This window comes from Sinocyclocheilus grahami, unplaced genomic scaffold (genome assembly GCF_001515645.1).
Source record: "Sinocyclocheilus grahami isolate Dianchi unplaced genomic scaffold, SAMN03320097.WGS_v1.1 scaffold1642.1, whole genome shotgun sequence".
In the NCBI taxonomy this organism is placed as follows: Eukaryota; Metazoa; Chordata; class Actinopteri; order Cypriniformes; family Cyprinidae; genus Sinocyclocheilus; species Sinocyclocheilus grahami.
Window position 1 is genome coordinate 153,535 of NW_015506821.1, and position 26,907 is coordinate 180,441.

The 26,907-nt window shown below is 36.9% G+C and overlaps 1 protein-coding gene across 1 annotated transcript in view; it reads right to left on the reverse strand.

The window, feature by feature from the left end:
• The window catches only part of LOC107571737 (serine protease HTRA1B-like), a 31,545-nt gene extending 6,565 nt beyond the window's left edge, over positions 1–24,980 (reverse strand). The window contains exons 1-3 of the mRNA XM_016258097.1: positions 24,384–24,980; positions 23,985–24,048; positions 19,151–19,355 (exon numbers count right to left, since the gene is read on the reverse strand). Of these exons, the coding sequence (XP_016113583.1) occupies positions 19,151–19,355; positions 23,985–24,048; positions 24,384–24,843 (729 nt within the window). The 5' untranslated portion in view covers positions 24,844–24,980. The remainder of the gene's footprint in view (positions 1–19,150; positions 19,356–23,984; positions 24,049–24,383) is intronic.
• Between the last annotated feature and the right edge of the window lie 1,927 nt (positions 24,981–26,907).

Sequence of the window (26,907 nt, forward strand, 5' to 3'; positions counted from 1 at the left end):
ATGTCTGGTCCCTGGACGGGACGCGGAGGTTCTAAGTGGCCTACCCCAAGAGGTAGTTGACACCATCACTTCAGCAAGGGCACCGTCTACGAGACACGCCTACGCTTTGAAGTGGAGCCTGTTCGTTGAGTGGTGTTCTTCTCGCCGAGAAGACCCCCGGAGATGCCCGATGAGCTGTGCTGTCCTTTTTGCAGCAAGGGCTGGAGCGAAGGCTGTCTCCCTCCACCCTTAAAGTGTATGTCGCTGCAATTGCTGCTAACCATGACCCCATACAAGGGAGGTCGCTGGGGAAGCATGACCTGGTCGTCAGGTTCCTTAAGGGGGCGAGAAGGTTAAATCCTCCACGGCCGCCCTCTATCCCTTCTTGGGACCTGACTCTAGTGCTCACAGCACTACAGCAGGGCCCATTTGAGCCTTTGCAGGCAGTTGAGCTAAAGTTTCTTTCAATGAAGACTTTGCTCCTGCTAGCATTGGCCTCCATCAAGAGGGTAGGGGACCTGCACGCATTTTCGGTCAACAATTCGTGCCTAGAGTTCAGGCCGGCTGATTCCCAGGTAACCCTGAGGTCCCGGCCCGGCTACGTGCCCAAGGTTCCCGCTACTCCCTTCAGGGAGCAGGTGGTGAACCTCCAAGCGCTGCCTTCGGAGGAGGCAGACCCAGCCCTGGCTTTGCTCTGTCCCGTCCGAGCCTTAAGGTGCTACGTAGACCGGACACAAAGCTTCAGGACCTCAAATCAGCTCTTTGTCTGTCACGGAGGCCGGCAGAAGGGGAATGCCGTCTCAAAGCAGAGGATGGCCCACTGGATAGTGGATGCCATCACCCTGGCTTATCAGGCACAGGGTGTGCCCTGCCCACTCAGGTTGCGAGCTCACTCAACTAGAGGTGTTGCATCCTCCTGGGAGCTGGCTCGTGGCGCCTCGCTGACAGATATCTGTAGGGCTGCGGGCTGGGCGACCCCTAACACATTAGTTGTGTTCATATTACAGTTGAACCGCACCAAAGTCCATTTGGAACTTTTGTTGGCATTGTTCACACTTATTCAAATGAACCGCATTAACAGAACAATTGCACCAAAGTTCATTTTAATCCAACCAAACCTGCCAAGTGTAAACGTCCTGATACACAAACATTTAATTCAGATGTTTTGATGCCTTCTATCCCCACTACATTTTTTAGGTTTCAGACACAGCTATGATAAACTCTCATAGCTCTGTTTATTCAGCTGTTATGTTGTTATATTATAACAGCTGTTATATTATAATACATGACTTCTTCTGAAACAAACCAGCCAAACTGACCTTCTGGTTCTGTGCAAAGGCAGTGCAATATGAGGTTATTTTTTAATGAATAATAGAATTAATCAAATAAGTGCATCTGATCAAGTAAATGAAGTATAGCTCATTCGTTTTACGTGTGGAATTATTTGGAATGATAAATCCTGGTTATGTACCAGACTGCATGTGAACTTATGGTTGTTTGGGGAAAAAATCAAAGTGCAACTAATGCCTGCGGTGGCCCCAGCTGTATGGTTGACACCATTCTGAGTCAGATTAGATCCTCCCTTTTCAGTCTTTTCAGAGATTTCAACACCATTCCCCTTCTGGCAACAGGAAAAGAGGGAGGAAATGAAGAAAAAAAAGTGCAATATAGAGAAGAGGCTGCTCATATCATCAAGCTGGGCTTGGATGGAAACGTATCTGTTGAAACTCACGAAACATTTCAATGTGTAATCTGAAAAAATAAATAATAAATTTTTGCCTGTACTAAAATATGATTTTTTAAGGGATGTCCTTTTAAAGTCTCATCATATAGTAGTCTGTATCTGCATATGCACTGGTATGTACAGCTGTCAGCTTGTAGCCTAAGGATAATTCCAGATGCTGGAATAGAAATGATGGTATTCTTATTATAGGAAGAGAAGATTTGATGGAAAGGATGGAATGACATTTGGCAAACATGTTATCTGTGTGCTAAGTCAACCATCACTATTACTATTGCTTATACTTTGGCTTAGTGTTTTGAACAAAGCTCTAACCTAAAGTACTAAATCTTTTTCATATAAGTCGTCCCACACCATGATTCAGACATGAATGATAGCACAAATCGTTCAGCTGATTAAGACAGGAGGTGCTAGCTACTTTATAACGGTATAATAAACAGGTTTGGGGAACTGGGAACTGCAGGGGGTTTGATGAAAAGCTATTAATTAACAAAATCAAATGCAAATTAAAATAAAAAAAGAGGCTGCATAATTATTCAAAATAAAACTGAAATTGTATTTTCAGTATTTTATCTTGTAGAGTAAGATAAAACAATTATTATAATTATCAAATATATAGATTTTTTAATTTAATTTTACAGAACACCAGTAGTATATTTCTGTCTTAATTTTTATATCATTGGAGTTAAAACTTATATTATATTATATTATATTATACTATAGTCACACAATGAGGAAATCCAAGGCACGATGATGAAGATGATGATTCACAATAACTTCTAATAGTATAGATTAACTGCACAAACTCAAAAAGGCAGGCAGGCAGGCAAAGAACAACCACGTTGCACTGACGATACCGAAGAAGTTTGGATACAAACAGAGGAACTAATATACACAGGATAATGAGGTGAACACACGATAAAGCAATCAAATCAAACACCATGGTACCACACCATGGAAAGTCCGCAATCCAGCTCCTTCGAGCTGCTGAGACAACTGGGGTAAGCCTGAGGAGAGCCATCAAGGAGCTGGCGGAGGAGGCAGAGAAGGCAAGCTACTGGTTGTGGCTAAGGAGGAGGGACAGGAATTGGGGCTCGGTACCCCAGTGAGGGCAGCGGCAGGGGGTGGCGGGGAGACGTCCCAATAAGCCACTGCCCCCCCACCGGGAGACGTACTGGATAGGGGGCGAAACGTCCATGAACGGTGGCACCAGCTGATGACCCTGCAGCTGACCCAAAAGGTGCACTGGAGGAGGTGCGGCAGGCAGAAATGTCAAGCATATATATATATATATATCAGGGCCGTGCACCAGTGTTGCCAGATCAGGTGGACAACAGGAACCCGCCCAATCTGGCAACACTACCGTGCACAGACATTTTGAGGGGCAGTGGACGAAATCACTGGGGGTGGGGCAGTTATTGCTCAGCTGTATATATGTATGTATGTATATATATATATATTAGTATATTAATTCAATAATTTTTGTCTTTAACATTTTGTATTTTAAGGAGATTTTTTGGTACTAAATGCTTACTAAATATTTCCTCTAAATTATGCACCATAGTGTAACCGCTACATGGCTGTATAGCCCTATATTTAAATATATAAACAGGGCTGTGTATTCCCTAGTTGCTGGGAACATTGTTTTCAAGCATAATTACTTACTTGTATTAGATTATGTTTATACAGTATTTATAGACTATTAAAGACTAAACTTTTTGTAAAAGTTGACATTTAAAGGTTGATTTGAAGTGTCAGTTTTTGCATTATTATTGCAGACACTCAGGGAACACATTTTGTTATTCATACTAGCTACATATAATAACTTGATCAGTCACATGAAACTAATCAGAATAAATATTGACTTACTGCGACCAGGTTGATATTCCTAAATAAGAGGGGCACCTCAGCCAATAAGGGCAGAGGCTCTAGCACCGGGACACCCCCCTGTGCGCAGCCCTGATATATATATATATATATATATATATATATATATATATATATATATATATATATATATATACACAGACTAAATACTGAGCAAAGGGTCTGAATACTTAGGACCATGTGATATTTCAGTTTTTCTTTTTTAATAAATCTGCAAAAATGTCAACAATTCTGTGTTTTTCTGTCAATATGGGGTGCTGTGTGTACATTAATGAGGAAAAAAATTAACTTAAATGATTTTGGCAAATGGCTGCAATATAACAAAGAGTGAAACATTTAAGGGGGTCTGAATACTTTCCTTACCCACTGTATATATATGAAAAAATACTATGCAAGTCAATGGCTACCAGCCGCTGTTTGGTTAAAATGTTTTTTTTAAATATATATTTCTGAAACAGGTTTTGAACAACATGAGGGTGAGTAAATGATGAATATTTTCATTTTTAGGTGAACTATCCTTTAAAGAGACAAATCAGAGAACCATGAACATGCAAATGTGTTGTTAAATTATTTAAATATCAACTTTATATTGCATTAATAAAATCTCTGGGGTACTTCAGGTAAATATTACACATCTAAGGCTGAGTTCACACTACACGACTTTAAACGTCGACAGATCGCTGTGCTGTTCAGACTACATGACTTGATTGTCTGTCTTTAAGTCGTTGTGGTGTTCACACTACGTGACTCTATGTAAATGATCCGCAACCGGGGGTCACACACTACACGAGCTGACAACAACTCTGTCACCCAACGACTTTACAAACCACATTTTGTCATGAAAACACACGCGAGAATTGGAACGGGAATGACGCGAAACAACATATGAAACAGGAGTTGTTTATTTGAAAATGGATGTCGGGAAGAAATTAGCACAGCAAGCTGTTTGCTCAATGAAAAATTTTGCTAAATTTATTGTGTCCAAACTTTTCTTTAAGCCATGTTGCTGCTGTTGTTTTTCTTCCGGTGACCTCAACCCACGCCTTGCTCTCTCATTGGCTATAGCTCATCACGACACCTGACACCACATGATGTCGAGTCGGCCGACCGGTCCATATATTTAGCATGCTAGATATTTGTTTGCTGTTGGCGACGCATCAGCGAGCCTCTTTGATGCGTCGTTGAGTAGTTCGCACATAAAGATTGCCGAGCGCCGATCACATGTTGATTTTCCCCTGATCACAGCCCGACCTGTCAGCGAGCTCGTTAACTTGCAAATCAGGCTTAAATCGTACTTAAAATCCTGTAGTGGGAATTTAGCATAAGGAGTTTGGCTGACAAAATTCGGGAAGTATGAAGGATAAGTAAAAAGATTAAAAAAAATAGTATTACATTTAAATTAACAAATCAAATAAAAATTTAACTTATTAAGTGTGCAGCAGTTGTAATCCATCATTTACAAAAAAAAGTCCCTTAAGGGTTAACTGAAACCCTAACAGAGGGTACAGGAGGACAGATAATAGAAACAAGCCCATATTTTTGAAAGCGTAGTGGAGGGAGTATGGGAGAAATTCCAGACAGCCTTGTTTACAGATGCACAATGCTTAGCTAAAGATAACACGCTACTGTTCTACTCCTTCACTCACTCCCACAACCTCCGACTGCATCTGACAGCTTACAATCATGCTCTTAAAGCCAGCACTAAATTTGGCTTTGCTAAATTTAGTCTTCAAATTACATGTGCTTTTTTGTGTGTAAAATAATAGAGGTGCATCTCAATAAATTAGAATGTCGCGGAAAAGTTCATTTATTTCAGTAATTGAACTCAAATTGTGAAACTCGTGTATTAAATAAATTCAATGCACGCAGACTGAAGTAGTTTAAGTCTTTGGTTCTTTTAATTATGATGATTTTGGCTCACATTTAACAAAAACCCACCAATTCACTATCTCAACAAATTAGAATACTTCATAAGACCAATAAAAAAACATTTTTTGTGAATTGTTGGCCTTCTGGAAAGTATGTTCATTTACTGTACATGTACTCAATACTTGGTAGGGACTCCTTTTGCATGAATTACTGCATCAGTGCGGCGTGGCATGGAGGCGATCAGCCTGTGGCACTGCTCAGGTGTAATGGAAGCCCAAGTTGCTTTGATAGCGGCCTTCAAGTAATCTGCATTGTTGGGTCTGGTGTCTCTCATCTTCCTCTTTACCTCTTGAGATTCTCTATGGGGTTCAGGTCAGGCCAGTTTGCTGGCCAATCAAGCACACCAACACCATGGTCATTTAACCAACTTTTGGTGCTTTTGGCAGTGTGGGCAGATGCCAAGTCCTGCTAGAAAATTAAATCAGCATCTCCATAAAGATTGTCAGCAGAAGGAAGCATGAAGTGCTCCAAAATTTCTTGGTAAACGGGTGCAGTGACTTACACCTCAGCAGTGCCACAAATTGATCACCTCCATGCCACGCCGCACTGATGCAGTAATTCATGCAAAAGGAGCCCCTACCAAGTATTGAGTACATGTACAGTAAATGAACATACTTTCCAGAAGGCCAACAATTCACTAAAAATGTTTTTTTTTATTGGTCTTATGAAGTACTCTAATTTGTTGAGATAGTGAATTGGTGGGTTTTTGTTAAATGTGAGCCAAAATCATCACAATTAAAAGAAACAAAGACTTAAACTACTTCAGTCTGTGTGCACTGAATTTATTTAATACACGAGTTTCACAATTTGAGTTGAATTACTGAAATAAATGAACTTTTCCACGACATTCTAATTTATTGAGATGCACCTGTATATGTTAAATGTACTGGCCATCCCTTCTCTAGTTTCTCTGGCACTGCAACCGTTTGAATTGTCTTAGAAAGATATAATTTGACTCCATTGATCTTCACTTTATTGCACCAGTGCAAAACAGAAAGACATAATAGTGAAATTGTGCCCTCCTCCTAAATTTAAATACCACTTACCACCGTAATAGTCTTGTAACAACGCTCATACTTCTAACTTCCTGTTTCAATAGGAAATAGGTCAGTGAAGGAAAGAAAACGACATTCATCAAATCATTTGATGGGGTCTTTAATGATGAGGATTTTTCTCATCATTAGGACGGTCAAGGGCTCCTAGTGAAATTCAGAGATTTGGAATGTTTCATTGAGGAGTAGAATCATGTCTATTTTTTATTATTTAAATCAATTTAAATATATATATAATATTAAATCATATTATGTAAATATTACTGTATCATTTATTGTTTTACGTTTATTGTATTTTATTCCTTATTTTTATATTTATAAAGAGTTGTATATAGTATAGGCCTACAACTCTAAATAGTTTGACAATAATATAATGTTTGAATAAACAATAAAAATGTTCTATTCTAAAAACTAAAGACTTTTTTCTTTTAGGGTTAGGGTTCTTAACCTAACCCTCCCTTAATAATAGCTACATTGCTCTTAAACAGTCAGGACTTGAATTTCTCCATCAGCTTAAAATCTGACACTTTCCCCTTTGCTGAGTGGTCCTCAAAAAGTATAGGACAATGACATTTAGTTCTGATTGTACCAGATGAAGAGCTGAACTGCACAAACTGGTGAAAGATGATCAAGTGGTCATGTGCAAACATGAGCAGATGAGGGACAGCAAATGACGGTCAAGGGCTCCTAGTGAAATTCAGAGATTTGGAATGTTTCATTGAGGAGTAGAATCATGTCTATTTTTTATTATTTAAATCAATTTAAATATATATATAATATTAAATCATATTATGTAAATATTACTGTATCATTTATTGTTTTACGTTTATTGTATTTTATTCCTTATTTTTATATTTATAAAGAGTTGTATATAGTATAGGCCTACAACTCTAAATAGTTTGACAATAATATAATGTTTGAATAAACAATAAAAATGTTCTATTCTAAAAACTAAAGACTTTTTTCTTTTAGGGTTAGGGTTCTTAACCTAACCCTCCCTTAATAATAGCTACAATTCTGCTTGATGTGTACAATTTAATAGTATTATTATTATTATTTACATGCATTATATTGTATTCATATATTTTATTCATTATATTTTACATTTAATATTTATATAGAATTTTATACAAGCATCGAACTCTAGAAACTCGACTAATATATTGTTTGAATAAACTAATATATTATAGACTAATATATTGTTTGAATAAACAATAAAAATATTTTTTTTTCTTTAAATCACATAATAGCTACAATTCTGCTTGAGACATCCAATTTATTATTGTTTATTTACTTTTTAAATGTATTGTATTTTATTAATTATATTTTATATTGAATATCTATATAGAATTTTATTAGTATAGGTTATTTATGTATTTATTCACAATTATTGTATTTTATTGATTGTTTTTTTATTTTATGTATATATATATATATATATATATATATATATATATATATATATATATATATATATATATATAGGCCTACAACTCTAAATAGTTAATAATAACTAATATATTGTTTGAAATACAAATATTCAATTTGAGGTGTTTGGCAAGCATGTACTGCTGTCTCATACCCTCTATTCTTCAGTCTAGATGTTTCCTACATTCTTTTAGTTTCATTTCCCATCAATCAGCTAACCAAAACATAATGTTCACTGATCATCCTACAGGGTGATTTAATCAGCTTGTGCCGTCTGTAAGAGTGGAAGCGGATTTGATGACTATTTCATTAATTCCCTCTAATCTCTTTACAAGTGGATCATTGAAGTGAATTTAGAAAGTGCTCTGAGAAAAGAAAATGAACAACCCCTGCCAGATCCACTGAGATGAATTATCCCAACTGATGAGTCAGATTTTACAAGACTGTTTCACATAGGGCAAAACGACTGGCCTGATTTCTGACAAATCTGCCTCAATGTAGGTCCAATCTGAACTGATGTTTTGAGCATCAAAGCTGAAACTTTAGCCCATGACTCAGTGTGCTCAGCAGACTCAAGATGTTCCATTTATCAAGGAAGGGGTTATTGGGAATTGCTGCGTACCTAAATTCAAGACAGCTTTCTTTTAACCCTTGCACTATGTTAAAATTCTGGATACGATTGTCAAACATGACTTAATTAATACAAATCGCCAAATATCAAAGTGAAAATTTGAAACAAAGTGAAACCCTAACCCTTAAACTGAAAAAGTTTCTTTGAATAAAAGCATCTGCCAAATATATAAATGTAGATACAGAAGGTAGCTGTGAAACTGACATATCAAAATACTAGGGCTGTCAACGTTAACGCGTTAACGTATGCAATTAATTTTACAATCCTTAACGCGTAAAAATAATTTAACACAATTAACGCAAAATTACTGAAGCACAATTTCTATTCTAAAGCCCCGTTCACACCAAGAACGATAACTATAAAGATAACGATATTAGTGTCCATACCAGCGAACGATATCGTCTGTTTATTCTAAGCGCACGAGCCTCTGCCGCTTTAAATTCTCGAGCTCGTTACAGCAGGATGGATTCTGATTGGCTCGCAATTTTTTATCGTTCATCAGCTGGAAAAAAATCATTTAGAAAGTGATTCCAACTATATCGTTTCTCTTTGTCTTTATCTTTATAGTTGTGGTGTGGACTCTGCTATTCTTTAATATTGAGAACGATTTTTATAACTATGTCTTTATCATTATCTTTATAGTTATCGTCCTTGGTGTGAACGGGCCTTAACCCTTTAACCCAATTTTGCTTCTTTGTTTGCGATCAGATCATTTTAAGCTGCTAAACTCCGGGAAAGTTTTCAGTCCAATGATCCAGTAAGCGAATGCATTCAAACAATCCATCTAAAACAGCGCTAATATAAAAGAAACCAGGCTGATTACATCAGAGATTGCAGAGAGAACAGAGACTCGCATTGCGTTTTCAGTGGATTATTCATTCCAGTGTTTCGCTTTTAAACACGAGCACTGTTATATTCTGTGATCGTCTCTGAAGAGCGCAAGCCCTCACACGTCACACACGCTGTGTGACGTACAGACTGAACGGATTGTCAACACATCCCACCGCTGTATGGCCAGATGAGACGCAAACTGCGTTTTCTCGACTGGATAACCAGTCTCGCTAGTAAAGTTTTGATGGATGAAGACTTCAATCAAGGTAAAGACGATTGCGGTGGCGTACAGGAGTCGTACAGTAAGCACGCGTGAGTCCGTTATAATAATGTGTGTATGAGTGCTCTTGACGCACTGATCGCACATTGTATTTATGCACAGGCAAAGACATTTCCATACATTCATGTTGTTTCCACACACATTCACGATAATGTTTTGATTTGTCATGTTTATGTTGCTGTGTTTAGTTATTCTGAATGGATCCATGTACTGTAGTAGATATATGCAGTCAGCAGGCGGTTGGTTTAGTTTTTATTTGCCATCTCCATGTGGTCCTGTTCGGTATCGCAAGTTGACTTCTCTAAAATGTAAAAAAAGCTATTTGCTGTTGCACTGTACACATACTATACAATTCAGTTTTTTTTCCCATATGTGCTTATATGGGCTCCTTATATCATTTGGTTCTTTGGTGTCCTTTTGGAGTTTCTAAGTGTCCTTTTCTGGAAAGTCATCTAAATCTATCTTGAAAAAAGCTTGCAGACCTTCAATCTTTTGGTTTACTTTGCTGGATATAGCAAATGATGACAAAATAAACATTTGAAACAAGATAAATGGTCTATGCTTAATTTCATGAAGTGTGAGATTAATCGCGATTAATCACAGAAAAAGGGTGTGATTAATTAGATTAAAATTTTAATCGATTGACAGCCCCACAAAATACTTTTTTTAAATTCTTATTTTGGGTCTGTGCAACTGCCTTTTACCATGACATTTGTGGGTCTAATTGATCACAATTGTAATATTAATTATGGTTCCACATAATTATGTATTAATTATTTAGTTCCACCTAATGCTGTATTTCCGAGAGCTAAAAATGTGTTGAGGTTCAAAATGACTCAGGACATTATATAAGGGTAAATCTACAAAAGGAATACCTTGTTGTTGAGCTACCCAATTGCAAGGTTTGTGGTTCTGTTAAAGAATAAACACTTTCCTAATCTCCTGTGAAAACTGCAAATAATTATATCTAATTACACCAATATTATTTAATATATTTAACATACTGACCCGAAGAGCCCAATATCAAATTAACAGCATATATCATCAAACCCAGTCATGAGTAGTAACCTATGTTCTGTGAAACTTACAATATTAACCTTAACACAACCTCTTAGCAGTAGCAAATGTGTTCTACGCCAGTTCAATTCCATACTAAATTTCCATTAAACATTTGAATTCATGGGGTCCTTAAAGCTATTTGCCTTAAACATCCTGGGGATGTAAGCCTACTTGTTTTCAATGTTGAATAAGTTCTCTCAGCCCACCCATAAAGATGATGGGAAAACCATCCATATTGTAATCGTAATGCATTCTCCCTGTCTTAGTGTGATTTGACAAAAATGGCACTTTAGCATGGCCTCAATGGTTAAATTGGTTAAAAATGGCTAAAACCAACTATGCAATATCCTCTCCTGATCCAAACTACATCCATTAACACATATTAGATGAGACAACTCTTTTGTAAATAATTCAATTGTTTTGAAAAGGATGTTGAGTCAAAGGACACATTATATGTTTATTGAGAACAAAACATCCATCTAGAGCAAATCAATCTCAGCTGAGCCATTTAAAACTCCCATGTTCTGCCAGAAAGTGCAGGAATCTTTGACTGGCTCTTCCTGTTTCTCAGCAACCGTAAATCAGATCCCATTGGGCTGGTGTTTCAAACCCTGGAGTGGGTCAAACAGACAGTTTAGAAATTTCTGACTTGGGCTCCATATATATTGACAGACAGGCACTGTTTTTGCCAGTTCTTAGCTTTTAGCATCACTTTCACAACTTAAATGGCAAGGCAAGCATAACTCTAATACAGTAGATGTGAATAGATTGTGATATTTCAAAAACATAGCTCTAAATCATCCATTTATCACTTTTTCACACAATTTCTGAATGACGGATATATTTGTCTTTGCAATAAGGAGTCTGACCCAATTTTGGTGCCTTGCCCCATTATGGAAGAACTCGGCAAGACTGCTTTCTTGGAAGACAAGACCGAACCCTTTCAAATATGTGCTGAAACAACCAAGGATGAATGAAGACTGCATGTCTGCCAGACTTCGTCTCCTATACACCCCGAAGGATGCCAAGACTCCTTGTATGTCTTTGAACAGGCATCGATGAGCTTTGAGTGCAAAACAGCCAGTATTAATGTTTGCGGACTAGCTTTGTGGTATGCATTAACCACTGGAAAAGTAAACACATAAAAAGAATTCAATCCAGCTGCTGTTTACCCAAGAAATATTTACCCTCATTTGTATGAGCAATTGAATGCCAACAGTGAGACGTTGAAGGGCTCTCATTCTTTGCTCTGATGAGTCAGGAAGATGTGTCCGAGCAAGACTTCTGCACTACATGGGCCTTAACCAATACCAGCCTCAAAAACTGACCCAGATTTTATGAGACGTGTCCTCAAAGTCAGATTTCCACTAATGGGGCCTGTTTAGAGCTGTGAAGAATGCAAGTTACAACAGTACCAGGTAGCATGTTGGTGTTGCAAATGAGCAAAGATCATCTTCAAATCATCTTTTCAGTGCATTGACTTGAATTACTTGTTATTGACAGGAATGTTGCCTGCAGGGCTTTCCAAATTATTTTTAAGAGGAATTCCAGACAGAACAATTGGTCCACACTTTAAAAGGGATGCTATAATACAATAAAATAGATATATCTTAGATCTTTTCTCAGAATTAACGCCAATGCAATGACTTTTAATTAACAGGAATGGAAGTGGTTTTTATTGGATGTATGAAGTTAGTTCATACTTCAAAGCAACTTTAAAAATATATATATTTTGCTTGAAATGAATTCATTTTGGTTTGATACAGTATTTTGTAACTAATGAATTGATATTTAAAGATTTTAATTGTGATCGCAGGGATGCTCTAATTATGTGTGATATTATGATTAAAATCCCTGTGAGACATCAAACTCAGAGTTAAAATAGAAAATTACATAAATGCAAAATTGGGAGATATAAAGTGGCAACTGATATTTATACAGTATGCATTTTATGCAAGTAGTCTGTTATTCTAAATGTACTTTTTGTACATATAAATATCAGCAACTGCATTAAATCGCATATTTTTGCTCAGTTAATGTTAATAATTTATGTTGCATGTTTTGCACGTTCGTGACTCTTGTGTGCAACCATGCATCACTGATATTAAATAAATCTGTAAACCAGAACTTCCTGCATGTGCATGAATTCACTAACAGCCATCTAATAGATCTATCTATTTCATCTACGAGCAACGTGTTTGGTGGACAAAAGAACAGCTGTTAAATAAAGACAGCTCTGTATTCTCAGACCTAGAGTGGAAATGCATCCTGACACACACTCCCTCCTGCCAAAGCTTGCGTTGTGACCCAGATCTTATAAACAGTTGATATACACATGCGTTTAAACATTCACACACGTACACTAATGTTTCAGAAGAATCATGACCCAGATCTAAATGCAAATGACTCTGTTGTTAGTTATCCTTACCAGATATTTCCCCTCACCCCTCTCCCCCTGATGTGGCCTGTCGAGACCTGTCTATAACATTTACGTGATACAAATTGGAACTCAAAGAGTAACATGCTCTAACATGCTCTACTGGCATCTGTTTTCCTCTGCATCTCCGCAGGGTGTGCTTTTCTCATCCAAGGTTAGGCCTGTCTCACACATCCTGCATCTGGAGCAAGTTATAGCAGCAGCAGCAGGGCCACGATTCTTGGGCATTCATCACAGTCCCCCACTTTGTGGAAAAGTCCAGTTGTCCAGTTGTTATGTGGCCCTGCGCCACAGCATAACTAGAAATGTAGAAATATTATACAGTATGTGTGGCTATACTGATAATTTACTTTCAAGCAATGGCCAATAATTAATGTTCAGTGATAAATTATGTTTCAATGTACTTTTCTAGTAAATCTGGCATATGTTTAGTATTTTTGACTGATAATAATAATAATACATTTAAATTGACAATTAATTTACAAAATGAATAGGATAAAAATAAGGTAAAAAAGATACCACCATACTTTGTTCAGTTGACTAATCACAGTATTTGTTTTGTATTGCAAGATTTCTGAAATATGTTTATGCGAATGATGATAAAATCAACTGTTATATGTACAAATGCATCTGTAAAAACCTTCAGAATATAGTAAATATATAACAAATCAGGAAAGTATTGTGTATGTAAATGCTACTCAAGTGGAGATTTCCGGCTCAGTGCATGAAAAAAAAACAGATTTTGATAAAATGGTCTTTATATGTATTTTAATTGAAATCTACAGACAAAAATAGATAAAGTGTGAATGACAGAATGTGAAAATGAACTAGACACTTAAATGTGTATTTTGGATGTTTTCTCTCCACTATAGCCTGAAAAAAAGACAAGTTATGGAAGCAAAATAGGCCAAAATCTCAATTTTCTACTGCCTGAAAAAACAGTACTTTTGTCTGTAATGTCTTACCTTAAAGGAGACATATTATGCCTCTTTTTACAATATGTAATATAAGTCTCTGGTGTCCCCAGAATGTGTCTGTGAAGTTTCAGATCAAAATACCCCACCGTTCATTTATTATATCATTTTGAAAATGCCTATTTTGAGTGGAAGCAGAAACACGCTGTTTTTTGTGCCTGTCTCTTTGAACGCAAATGAGCTGCTGCTGCCCCCCTGCCCCCTTTTCCAGAATAGAGCTGCGTCATTACAGCTCATACCTGCTAAAAAAACATCTGTTTTGGTTCTGATTATCATGTTTATCGTGCTGAAATCATGCGTTTTAAACGATATTAGTTTAAACTTCTGATATACGGTTTCCTGAGAGCACACATCTGAAGCACACGGACAGAAAGCGGCTGTCACAGCATGCGAGTACTAAACTAAGTTCTCATTCACACACAAGTTTACGTTAAAAACACACATGAGTTAAAAAAAAAACAGTCGGTTATGTCTGTGACGGTAAACAGCTGGGAAATAAATTGCATGTTTATTTTAGATCTGTGTGGCAGCAGCAATATACAGTAATTAAATCAATAATTCCACTGCTCTCTTGTCACCTCTGAGGCTGGGACTCTAAATAGTGTTCTGTGCTCGTCCGTGCAGCTAAAGACAGAACAGTTAGCATGTTTTGCTCAAACTTTCACCATGGCATTAGATCTGGTTACACCATTGTCGCCTGTGAAATCAAATGACGGCGCCATGAGTGGAAGCTTATAGATTAAGGGGCGGTAATATTATAATGAGATCCCTTTGCCACGTCACCAAGGACGTGCTCGTTTTCTCAGACGCTTGCAGAAAAAGGCTTACCTAAACACCGGGGACCTGATTATAGTACTTAAAACCTGGAAAAGTCCGATTTTCATGATATGTCACCTTTAAATAATACGATAATATATATAAAAAAATATGATAATGTACACAATATTATCTGCTTCCATTATTAACCTTCTCAGGCTGATACCAACAGCTAAAAATGGCTACCAATGCTACCAATGGCTGAAAGCAATAAGAATACTGATCCTTTACTATTATAAACTTGATCATGAAACTTCAAACTGATGAAAGTGGGTTAGTCAGAGCGGTTGAATAGAAAATGCTTTGTGAGCCTGTCATTGCATGTGGAACCTGCATTGAGATCAGCAGATGGCATTTTTCAAATAATGGATGTTATTCCCTCCATTTTTATGTGGCTTCACAAAAACATACAAAATCTGAGTTCATAATTTGGTCTACAGTGCATTTTCACTCTATTTTCTGCTGAATTCAAATAGGCAAAGCACTTAACTATACTTGTAGTGTTGCTTCTGTGACGCTGCTATGCAGTCTCTCAGTGCTTATGAATGCACTCTGAATGAATACGGTAATGAATAGTGCAACGAACATAATGAATACTGTTGGCTGCTTAAATGCAAATGCAAGATACAGGTCTAAGTGCATTACATCCAACAAGCTGTCTAAAACAAGGTCAACAAGTCCGTCAAGCTGTTTTTGGAATGTGAAATGATGTTGATTGAGGCTGCAATGTTCTCTCTGGTTTGAGGAATTGGCTAATTTGGTGGGAATAAGAAAAAAAGAAATCAGATTAGATCGAAAAGCGCAGTGAGCAACCCGGAGAAACAACAGGTGGCAGTTCATAATTTGGTCTACAGTGCATTTTCACTCTATTTTCTGCTGAATTCAAATAGGCAAAGCACTTAACTATACTTGTAGTGTTGCTTCTGTGACGCTGCTATGCAGTCTCTCAGTGCTTATGAATGCAACTCTGAATGAATACGGTAATGAATAGTGCAACGAACATAATGAATACTGTTGGCTGCTTAAATGCAAATGCAAGATACAGGTCTAAGTGCATTACATCCAACAAGCTGTCTAAAACAAGGTCAACAAGTCCGTCAAGCTGTTTTTGGAATGTGAAATGATGTTGATTGAGGCTGCAATGTTCTCTCTGGTTTGAGGAATTGGCTAATTTGGTGGGAATAAGAAAAAAAGAAATCAGATTAGATCGAAAAGCGCAGTGAGCAACCCGGAGAAACAACAGGTGGCAGAAACTATGGCAGTTTTCCAGGGAGGGGATACATTGAGAGCCGTTTGATATCTTAAATAATCTGTAACGAGTTTGAAAATGACTTCTGTCCAAAAATAACCAGACAAACAAGGTGGTCGCTGTAACAACCCTGCAGCATATTTAAACAGCTTGAACCTTTCCCACGTCTGTTCTGTCATATAATTCTAAATATGAAGAGGAATTCTCAGTGGTGACAGAGACCAAAATTGACTGACGTCTGCCATGAAAGTCAAGCTGAAAAGAATATGAGACAGTTACTCAATATAAATTATTCACAGTACGGCAGTGACTAAGCAGAACCTGAGCCAGAGAGGAAGGGGGAGTTATGCATGAGAGTCCGGGGAGGAATTACAGAGATGTGGCACTGCTGTCTGCCAGCATAAGAGCCGGTAACTGTTACCAAACCCTAACAAACAGTATCACTATGCATAGTGTTAAGTAAATCCAGTGGTCATAAGCTTTCTGGGTCAGTGCTGCCTTGGCCTTTTTTAGTGCAATGCAGTCTTTAGTATATTTTTAAGAAAATCAATCAATCAATCAATCTGAATTATATAACTACATATACTATTTTTAACCACTGCACTATTACCTGAAGAGATGATGTGCCCATGAAAATTTTAACACTTTACTTAAAGCCTGAATATACTACACATTATGAAATTGATAGTTTTGGTCCTGGGTGCTGATTGGTCAGTACAGCATTCCAGTCGTACTAAAATACACAACATATTTACACCTACTGTATGACATGAAACCAGCTACTGTGTATCTCTGTGTAGCACTGAGAAAGGCCACTGTTACTGTATATCTTCTAGTGGAAGGATGACACTTCATGAATGTTCAAAGAAAATTTGCATCTGAAATCTTTTTTATTTAGCAACCACTTTATAAAAACATTAAGGTACTTGAGACTGCGTTGCATTGTAAATATATAGTAGTCATTCAGTTGTTTAGATTGAACTTTTGTACTTTATTTCTTATTTTTATAAAGGTATTGTTCATGTTTTACAAAAAGAAATGAAATGCTTTTCATAAAAAAATTAATAATGATATTTTTTATAAATAATTATAATTTAACACATTTATTATACTTAATAATACTTACCTATGCAAGGTTAAACCTATCAATATAATACATTATAAAACCGAACACGATTTATATCGAGGGGAATCGATCATGATTCCCACCGGCTGTATAACATTTGAACTTTTTTGTGCAAAATCACATTTTTCCACTCTGAGTGTAATGTGTTTTTTGTGCTGTGAATGGAATTTAATGTTATATGTGCAACTCTAATAAAATCCCTTGCTTCGGGTTTAATTACTGTAAGTCAAAATGGTCTCTTCATGTTTTTTCTGACTCTGCCTGGGTGTGGAGCCAGGCTTGTTTAGTGGAGCAATTCAACATGGCTTATCTGGATCTGTCTTTTCTTTATCAGGAAGAGTGTCTTCCTTTAAAACAGGGTCATTATACTCAGAGCATATTTCTGCCTACTTCTATGCTTACTCTGAAGAAAAAATGTCATGAATTTCGTTAATTCATCGCTGAAGATGTTACATCTTAGAAACAATCTCAGATGCTAATTCAACAAGACTGGGCATGTTATCTATCTCTTGAAAGTGAATAACTGAAACTCCGTTCCAAAACAAGTCTTCTAAGTCAGCATTCTATGCGAAATGGAATCTCATAAGTGACTGAGCTCATCTGTGTATGTCACATAAATATGGTGCACGCTGATGGCTGCCTCCGTGGCGTGCTCTGCAGTTGTTTTTATGTTTTTGTTAGTTTGTCCTGTCTTTAGTTATATCCCTGCAATCAGTTTCACCAGAGACGAATTGCTGGACATTCGGAAGTACACACCACCCGATATTTCACCGGTTTTCGACTATTCGGATGTTTTGCTGGACATTGTTGTCGGGGGAGCTGTGGCGCTGATCAATACTTGTTCTATTTTTCTATTTTTTATTATCTGTGTTTTTGTTCTGTCACTGTCATTCTGTTACACTGTGGAGCTTCTGTCATGAAAACAAATTCCTTGTATGTGTAAACATACCTGGCAATAAAAACTCATTCTGATTCTGATTCTGATTCTGATTCAAGTCATGTCAGAAATATCCTAAGTTGAATGTACATGAACAGCAACACAAAGTCGTAATTTGAACTGGGAAACTCTGAACTTTCTTTAGGCCTTTAGTACCTTCATAAATTGCATAAAAACCTAAAAAAGCAAAAACACACCTTATGTGCATTCCTAATTCATCATTTTGTAGAAGTAGAGTTAAAACTGGTGATTTTTTGGTAGAAAAGGTACATCACCATTTTGCTCCAACCAAAGTGACCTGAATTCACCCAACTCATAAAGACATCATAAATGCGTAAATAGTCTCTTCAAAAAGTGCACAGCATGTTATTTCAATGGAGTTTGGCATTAGCTTATTGCTAAGCTAAATATGTGATACTCTAATAAGCATTACATTCATAGCACACACAAAAATTGGGTAAAACTGTCAATTGTTAGTGATAGCTTAGACTATTCTAAACTATATTTTTTGGTATTAAATATTTATTGAATTGCCATTTTTCTTGCCTTATCCATCATCTTGGATGATTTTTTCCACTGAGCTTGTTGCTATTTATTATGGGATTGTTCTCTCCATGAAGGATGCATCTAATGCTGCCCTAGAATTTGGACAAACGAAGGTATGATGCCCTAAAATCCTACCTATGCAGGCATCTCACTAGATTTTGGAACAGATTGAGAGTTTTACTTTATATGCGATATCAAAAAGTTCTGAGTGTGATATACTATCTGAACAGATATGGGCAGGTGCTTACCGGAGCGTCTATCTTGATTAGAGCGATGTCTGCTTTCTCATCCACATCTTTGATTTTGGCTTCATAGGTGATGCCGGTCTTCAGCTCGACCATCACCCGGTGTTTGTTGGCTACCACATGGGCATTGGTTACAATCAGGCCATCTTCAGACACCACGAAACCAGAGCCGCTGGCAACCTCCACTTCCCGCTTGCTGAACATCATTCTAAAGAAGAAAAGGGAAGAGGTTTTTGAAGATTATTCTTTATGAGCAACCTTTTCATAATGCAGTAAGTCTACTTTCCACAGAGGAACAGCAAAGAATGATGGTTTCTCAACATCCTTGACGTGACTATATTTTCCAGCAAGATTTGAGACCAAGGAGGAACTTCTTCTGATTTGTGGAAAACATGACAGTTCGCCAGATTTTTATTTTTTTTTACATTTTGCACAATTTCAACAGCCTATAATTGAGGTTGGCTGTTTTCTACATCCCACAAACTGTGTCTTATGCAATGATATCATGATATTTAATTTAGATATTCAATCTATTAATATCTATATTCGAGTGTGAAAAAAAACATCCAGTCAGATACTTTAAAACAATGTTAATATTCTATAATTAGGATAAAGCTTAGTGGAATATGCCATAAAAAACATTTTTATGAAGCGCTTGACACTTAAACTCGCACAACATGATTTATCCATGAGAAACATGTTCCTGGAACAACATCCTTGTCAATTAATCATACATCAACCTCTCAACATTCTCCCAAAAATTTGAGAAATTATAAGCTGATAAGAATGTTGTTTTAGGGCCAATATGGATGCAATTTTGCTTACTTGGAAGTAATTCTATTCATATTGATGATAGAGGGCTAATAAAAGACAGAACAAGAGGAAATATCTATTTTGCCCAGTGTTGATTCATAAAGATGGCAGCGAAAGAGTACGAGAACAAAATTCAAGCTGATCCCGTTCATGTTCCAAAAGGGTGTTTTTGGGTTCCGTAAAAACTTTCAAAGAACCGTTTTTTTTTTTTAAAAGAACCTTTAATTTTCTTGTGTGAAGAACATTTTAATAATCTAAATAAACGTTTAAAGAACATTTGAAGAGTTTGGTTCCAAAGCGCGATAAAAAACGCCATTTAAAAAAAGAATTAATTTCCGCCAAAATCAGTATTGTATCTGGTCGGTATTGAAAAGTCAATTTTTTATTTTACGCAAAATGCGATATCCGCCGTGTTATTCTGTCATGTTTTCTCCCTTTCTTTCCAAACCCCGACAAATGCCAGTCTCCCTTCTCTGCAGAATGCGATACATTCGCTCAACCAATCACAGCACACCATTCCATGCATTGTAGACAGTAATGGCGGCGCTTTTCTAATTGTATAATTCTATGACTGAATTAGATTTGGTCAGACTGTTAGTAAGTTATGTATATATATATATATATATATATATATAGTTTTTTAATGCAGACTCTGTTACTATTTTCCTAAAGATATGTGTCCAGTGGCCTTGCAGGAACATGATATGGAATTGATTTAATTCCTAACATCAAGGTAAAAATAATTAAATTGTAAAGATTTATTTAATATTAACTAGCACAGTGAAAAAAGTTTAAACCATCACAGTGAGCAAATGTTTTAGCCTATAGCTTTTTTCAGTGCTCATCTAACAAACAGCAGTTCATCCATTTTTTAAGACACATTTTTACAAATTAAGACTGCTTAAAATACTATTAAATTTAGGATTTTTGGAACAATTAAACAATTAATTATTACATTATATCACTTAATGAACAACTGAACATGCAAGCATGCTGTAATACCAGAAACATTGTCATAGTATTTTTTACTGTGAATTTCTGGCAACCAGAGCTGCCATTTTTTTTCTACCGTAATTTAAAAGGATATTTTATAGAGTACTTACCAAAAAAAGTAAATAAATGGACATGAAATTTAAATTTGAACTGAAATTGCTTCATTATATAATAGAAACGAGAGATCAAGGTGCTGTGGAAAACATGAAACTAGCACAGCTATGTAGGAATGTCTTGCACGGAGACGACTGCCAGTTTTTAGTGTCGTTATACAAAAATATTTGACCACAGAATTCTATGATTGCTGAAATAGGACAAAACAGTTATTCTGGAGAATGTTTTTCATTAGAATTATTCCATAACCCACCAGAATAACCAATATTTCTTATAAAACAGCAAAATGAAAGAGACAAATATGGGTTTTTGGGAAAACTTGGCTAGAAAATGATACATCCTTAGTCAGAAAGTGCTTACAAAACTTGGATCCAAGTCAAAACCTTTTATAACTTTGCACATGTAACACTATCTTTTACCTTGTATAACCCTCCTTTCACAACATCTGCATGCAAGCATATCTTCCCTGCCCCCCTTGTTAGGTAGCGTGCTATTTTCTTCCCTAAGGGTCTGTGTACAGCTCTATGTATTCACTGTTTGAAATCCCCAGGTATAAACAGCACCTTGACCCAAAACACCAAAACGTTTATGACTTTTTTTTTTTTTTCTGGGAGGTGACATCTGTTAGAAATTAATTGCTTTTTTTCAGTTTGGGGAATTTCAAAACATGATATCACACATATGCCCTTCATGGATCATATGGGCGTACAACAATGAAAGTGTTTGGGCAAGACCCCTAGTCCTCTCATCACAGGGGCGTTGACACCATATAAGGGTGTTTCTTCAGCTATGTGCCCTTTTATGTCCCAGAAGTTGTTTTTTGTTAAAACTAACATATTTTAACATTTTCTACTGTATATGTGAGTAAAATAATCATGTAGAATTTGATGTTTATTGGCAATGTTTTTATATATTTTTTCACAAATTACCACGGCACCATTTTCCATCAAAAACAACAATTTTGAAACTAAAGTTTTTTTGTGTACATGTTTGTTCAAAAGTTAGTCAACTTTTCTACCTAGTATACAATAAGTTCAGTGAAGAGCTTGAGATGAAATACGAGGAATGTAATGCATGAAAAAGAAAAAAGAAAGACAAAACGACTGTGTATTTTGTACAGTATACAGTATGTGTATACAAATGTCTACTGTGTAATATCTTTGTCAAACTACACAAAATTATAGAAAATCTTTGATAATATTACAAGATTATGCTTAGGATGCATAAAATGCTAGCCAAGAAATGTGTCTTAGCAAGAAAAAGTAGTGAGCCATTTTATACTAAACATACTGTATTTAAAACGTAATTTCCACAACAGAATAATATAAATAATAATAAATGTTTTGACATGGTATATACTACGTGTCTCCATACAGTTGAAAAACAACTCAATGACTGTGAAATTTGACCTAGATCTGGATCCTCAGAGAATAAGTTTCTTAGATAATGTCCAGCCTCAAGAACTCCAGATGTAGATTACATCAAGTGATGGGAGATGTCTTGCTGTAATAGCTTTGACTGAGTACAAACAGAGTTTTGGCTGGAGATCTCAGATTAACTTTTCAGCAGAGCTCGGGTGCACGAACACACGCGCCGTATAAGGCTATTTTTGGCCAGTCAAACGGTGCCCGGAACAAAAGTGAGGTGATAACGTAATGAGCCAAAGGGAATACGCAGAAAGCCGGGTTATGTGGATTTGTGCAGACAGTGCCAGGCTTGATTTGGAAATCATTACGTCCATTGGCATAAAGGTCTGGTAATGCCTAATTAATCACATTGAATGAGGTGTGTTCAGTGTGTTCAGAAGAACAAAAATGTTAAGTACATTAAAGATCTGTTACAAAACCTGCTGCCTGATGCCTACACTATTTCAACCAATGACCAATTAAAATCTCAGGGAGGTGGGTCCAATTGTGCTGTCAGAGATTTAATTTGCCATTTTCCTCCTTGATTTCAAACTGCCACGGCACTTTTCACAAACTCAGAATGCATCAGAGCTTTCTTTAATTTGTTGTTACCTTTAGAAACTGACCGAAATGGTCTTAGATGGTAGCATCCCGTTATTGCCTACCTTTTAAATGTTTCAAAATGCTGTGTAGGCATTGTGCTAAGGACACTGATTGCATTTTTGCTTTGTGCGCACTTTTTGAAACATGCAGTGATTGAAATATCTCCATTTCATTTATGCACTGAGCACCTCCTGATGGGCTCCATGCCTTTGTTGCACTTTGATGGATTTAAGGAGACCACTGTCTCTCTTAAAACTTTTCTCTCTTACTTTTCCTCCTGCAGTTCCAAGAGAATCTGGATGGACTACGGCTGACTCCTCTTGTAGGGAAGGGTGTGTGGTTTTGTTTTTGCACCTTATTCCAGAACGTGTCCAGTGTCAAGCATAAATCCTGTTAATGGGGCTGCAGACGAACTGGCAACATCTAATAAGCTTAAGAAGGAGCCTGTTTAAGTCACACAATATCAGATCCCGAGTATATTCTGCCAGCGCTTTAATTCTTTGATTAGGAGAATGTAAAATTCCACCATTTTCAAAATTATTTAGAAGAGGAAATATCAACCATCAATGTTTAATACATTTAAATGTATTAGTATATTTTAAGAGAGTGTATGTTTGGATAAAGAGATAGAAGCATTAGGGTATGTCAGACACATTTTTAGACTGCACTGAATGGAGTGAATTTGATATTCTGTCTGAATTGCTCTTGTGTGCTTTGACTGTGAAGCTTTGCTTTTTCAGCAGACTGCATCATAAAACTAAATATGATCCATTGTGATTTATAGTGCACTTATTACAAGAAAAGTGAAGAATATTTTTCAGTTTCTCAAACAACTTTTTATTCTTCAGTTTCTCAAAAAAACTGAGAAACTGAGTTCCCCCCCCCCCCAAAAAAAACCATAAATACACCCAAGAATAAAGCTGTTTTTAAGAGTGAAGTTCACAATGTTGACAGGCCAAGCTTGGGTACGTACTGAATTAGATTAACTGAGTTAGGAGGCTCACTATGTTTTGACATAATGATGGTCCAAAATGTTGTAGGCAGCTTATAGGTCTGGAAATCATGACAACCCCTAGATAATATCAAAAGGTTTTGAGACTCCAATGCCCCCAAACTATGCCCCCCATCCATACTCTTAAATATAATAAAGGGTACATTTCCCAGGAACCATTTTTGTTTCCCCAGAGAACCTTTCAATGAACAGCTCTTAAAAATACTCTTTTTATTAGTGTGAAGAACATTTAAACATTTCAAAGGAACTTTTTAAAAGTGCAGGCAGCACACCAGGTTTGGAGCGCCAGTCTTACCTTTCCCGCAGGCTCCTCTCTGGATGAAGATGATGGGCGGCTGCTGGAGTTTCTGTGCCCGGTTACTGACTCTCTTGAGTTCGCAGATGTTCCTGTAAGACTGCCCATCACTGCCGCAGACGGCCTCAGGGCTCTTACACACGCACACGCCGGTCTTTCCTCTCCTCCTCACGGTCGTCGTTGGTTCGACCCCCTCCGACACAGCGCAGTCCAGACCCTCTCCACACTCCGGGTCTCCCAGTTTCCCTGTACCGCCGCAGGGCTCACCCTCGCCGGCCGCGCACACCGTGCAGCAGTCGCACTGGTCCAGGATGTCTCCGGCCAGACAGTCGGCCGGTATGGGCGGACACAGACTCTTATCGCAGCGCTCCGGACAACCGATCACATAACGCTTAGAGATCCGCGCATCACACAGCAAAGGCACCAGAATAACAGACGCGCATAGAACCCACAGATGCATTTTAATATTAATCTGCAACGTTAATAACAAACCTTTCAAGTGAAATCTCTTCAAGTAACTTAAGTCGTAGAATACGTCACCGGACGAATAAAAATATAATGCATGTAAACTTGACAGAATGTATTGTGCTGTCAAATGCCCGTTATTTTGCCCTTCAGTGACAGACTTTATAAAGCTTGGGGTATAAACAGCAACGCCGATTGGTTGGATGTGCATGACGTTAACTATGTGGGTGGGACGGGGCGCGATGGTAAACAATGAGGCCACGCCTCAAGCATGTGTCTAAATATTGTGGTAACAAATCCCATACACACCTTTTATTTAACTTCACAAAATTATTTAACATCACCGAATGAATCTAAATATATTAATTTAGCAAAACTCATTTTTATGGGTTAATTCAGGTAGAAATAGCTCTTAAATGTAAAAATTGCATGTTATGATTATGGATTAATTGATGGAGAAATAGCTCTTTAAGGTAACAATTGCAGATTATAATTTTTACAGTGTATATACAATTTTTTGTTACTATTTGAGTCCTAGAGAGTGACATGAAATCCTGATGTTCATAGTTTTATTGTCTAAAAAAAACCCACAAAGATATATAAAGTGACATTATATAGTGTAGATACAGTATATAGTGTATATAGAATAGTATAGTGATACATATGTATGTGATATAGATGTATAAAGGGGTCTTTATCTGTGAAAATATAGCTGCCTTTATTTGTTAGAAGGACCCTTATAAACTGATCATCGTTTTTTAAGTCCCTGGAATCAAATGCTTTCAGAAATCCTTGAACTTAATAATAAACATACATTTGAACTAAGTAACATTTTAAGTATTTTTCGTGAAGGTTGGGGGAAGTTTACACATGTGTTTGTTCATTTCAATTTCAATTTTCTTTGTGGCATGGCAGTATAAATTAGCATAGATTTATCAACACTTAACTTGTTATCTAAGATACTTTTTATCAAGCACATTTACAAGTGCTGGACATTCTACACGGGCCACAAATCTGTAAGATAGCTAGAGTTGTTGTGGACATAATTGGAGGTACATTCAGTTCTAAATGTCTGTTATGGTGTGCATATGGTGTAATGCGTATTAATTGACCTACTAAAAAAAACGTTAAAAAGTATATCCAAAAGCCAAACATTGATCCAAGCTCATGAACTTGTGTTCAGCATTGTGGTCAAATGTAGTACTTGATGAATTTTTAGATGAGCCTGTCAGAGAGTTGCAGGTCCAAGCTGTCCTCCCATGCAGCTCTCTGAAGGGAGTTGCTCCAGCATTATGGGAGTGGATCTCCTTATGCTCACTGATCCTAGGCAACACGTTGCTTTTCTCAATATTTGTGCCTCACGCATATCTCAATATTCTGGAACTTGAAGCAATGACTTCTTCACGGGGCCAAACATATGAAATGAATACGATTCAAACATGTCTGATTAGAGGAATTTGCTAAGGTTATTACATTACAATCATACTTAATGATCTGTAATCTTTTGTTTTGCATTACATTCTCTAGAGCTGGGCACTGTAATTCTAAAAGTCTCACTTGATCAAGCTTAGGTAATCACAATTTGTAATTATGTGTCTAGAAAAGAAGGAGAAAGCTATGGGTGAAATGCCTTCTTACTGAACTATAGGAACTATAGAACTATAGAAAATGAAATTAATAATTTTAAACATGAAACGAAAACAGACAGTAGCTGACAGTTAGTCACTGTCTTAATGACTGGATCACTGAATCTGTCTTTCAACCAATTTGTTCAAATTGTCTGATTAGTTCAGGAAAGAAGCATTTTCATGAATGGGTCACTCAATAATTCACTCCACCTATTCCTTCAGCAACTGGGATCATTCATTAATTTAACAAAACACTAAAATGTGTTGCTCAGAGCAGAGCAACGGTTTCACTTTGGCTATTGTTGGCAAAATATTGTCAATATTAGGTCACTTAATATTAACGTCTCTGTTGCATAAAATCAGTGTCACATTTGGAATCATGCTGATATTTGAGAAAAACAGCACTCTAGCTCATGTGAAATTACTATATC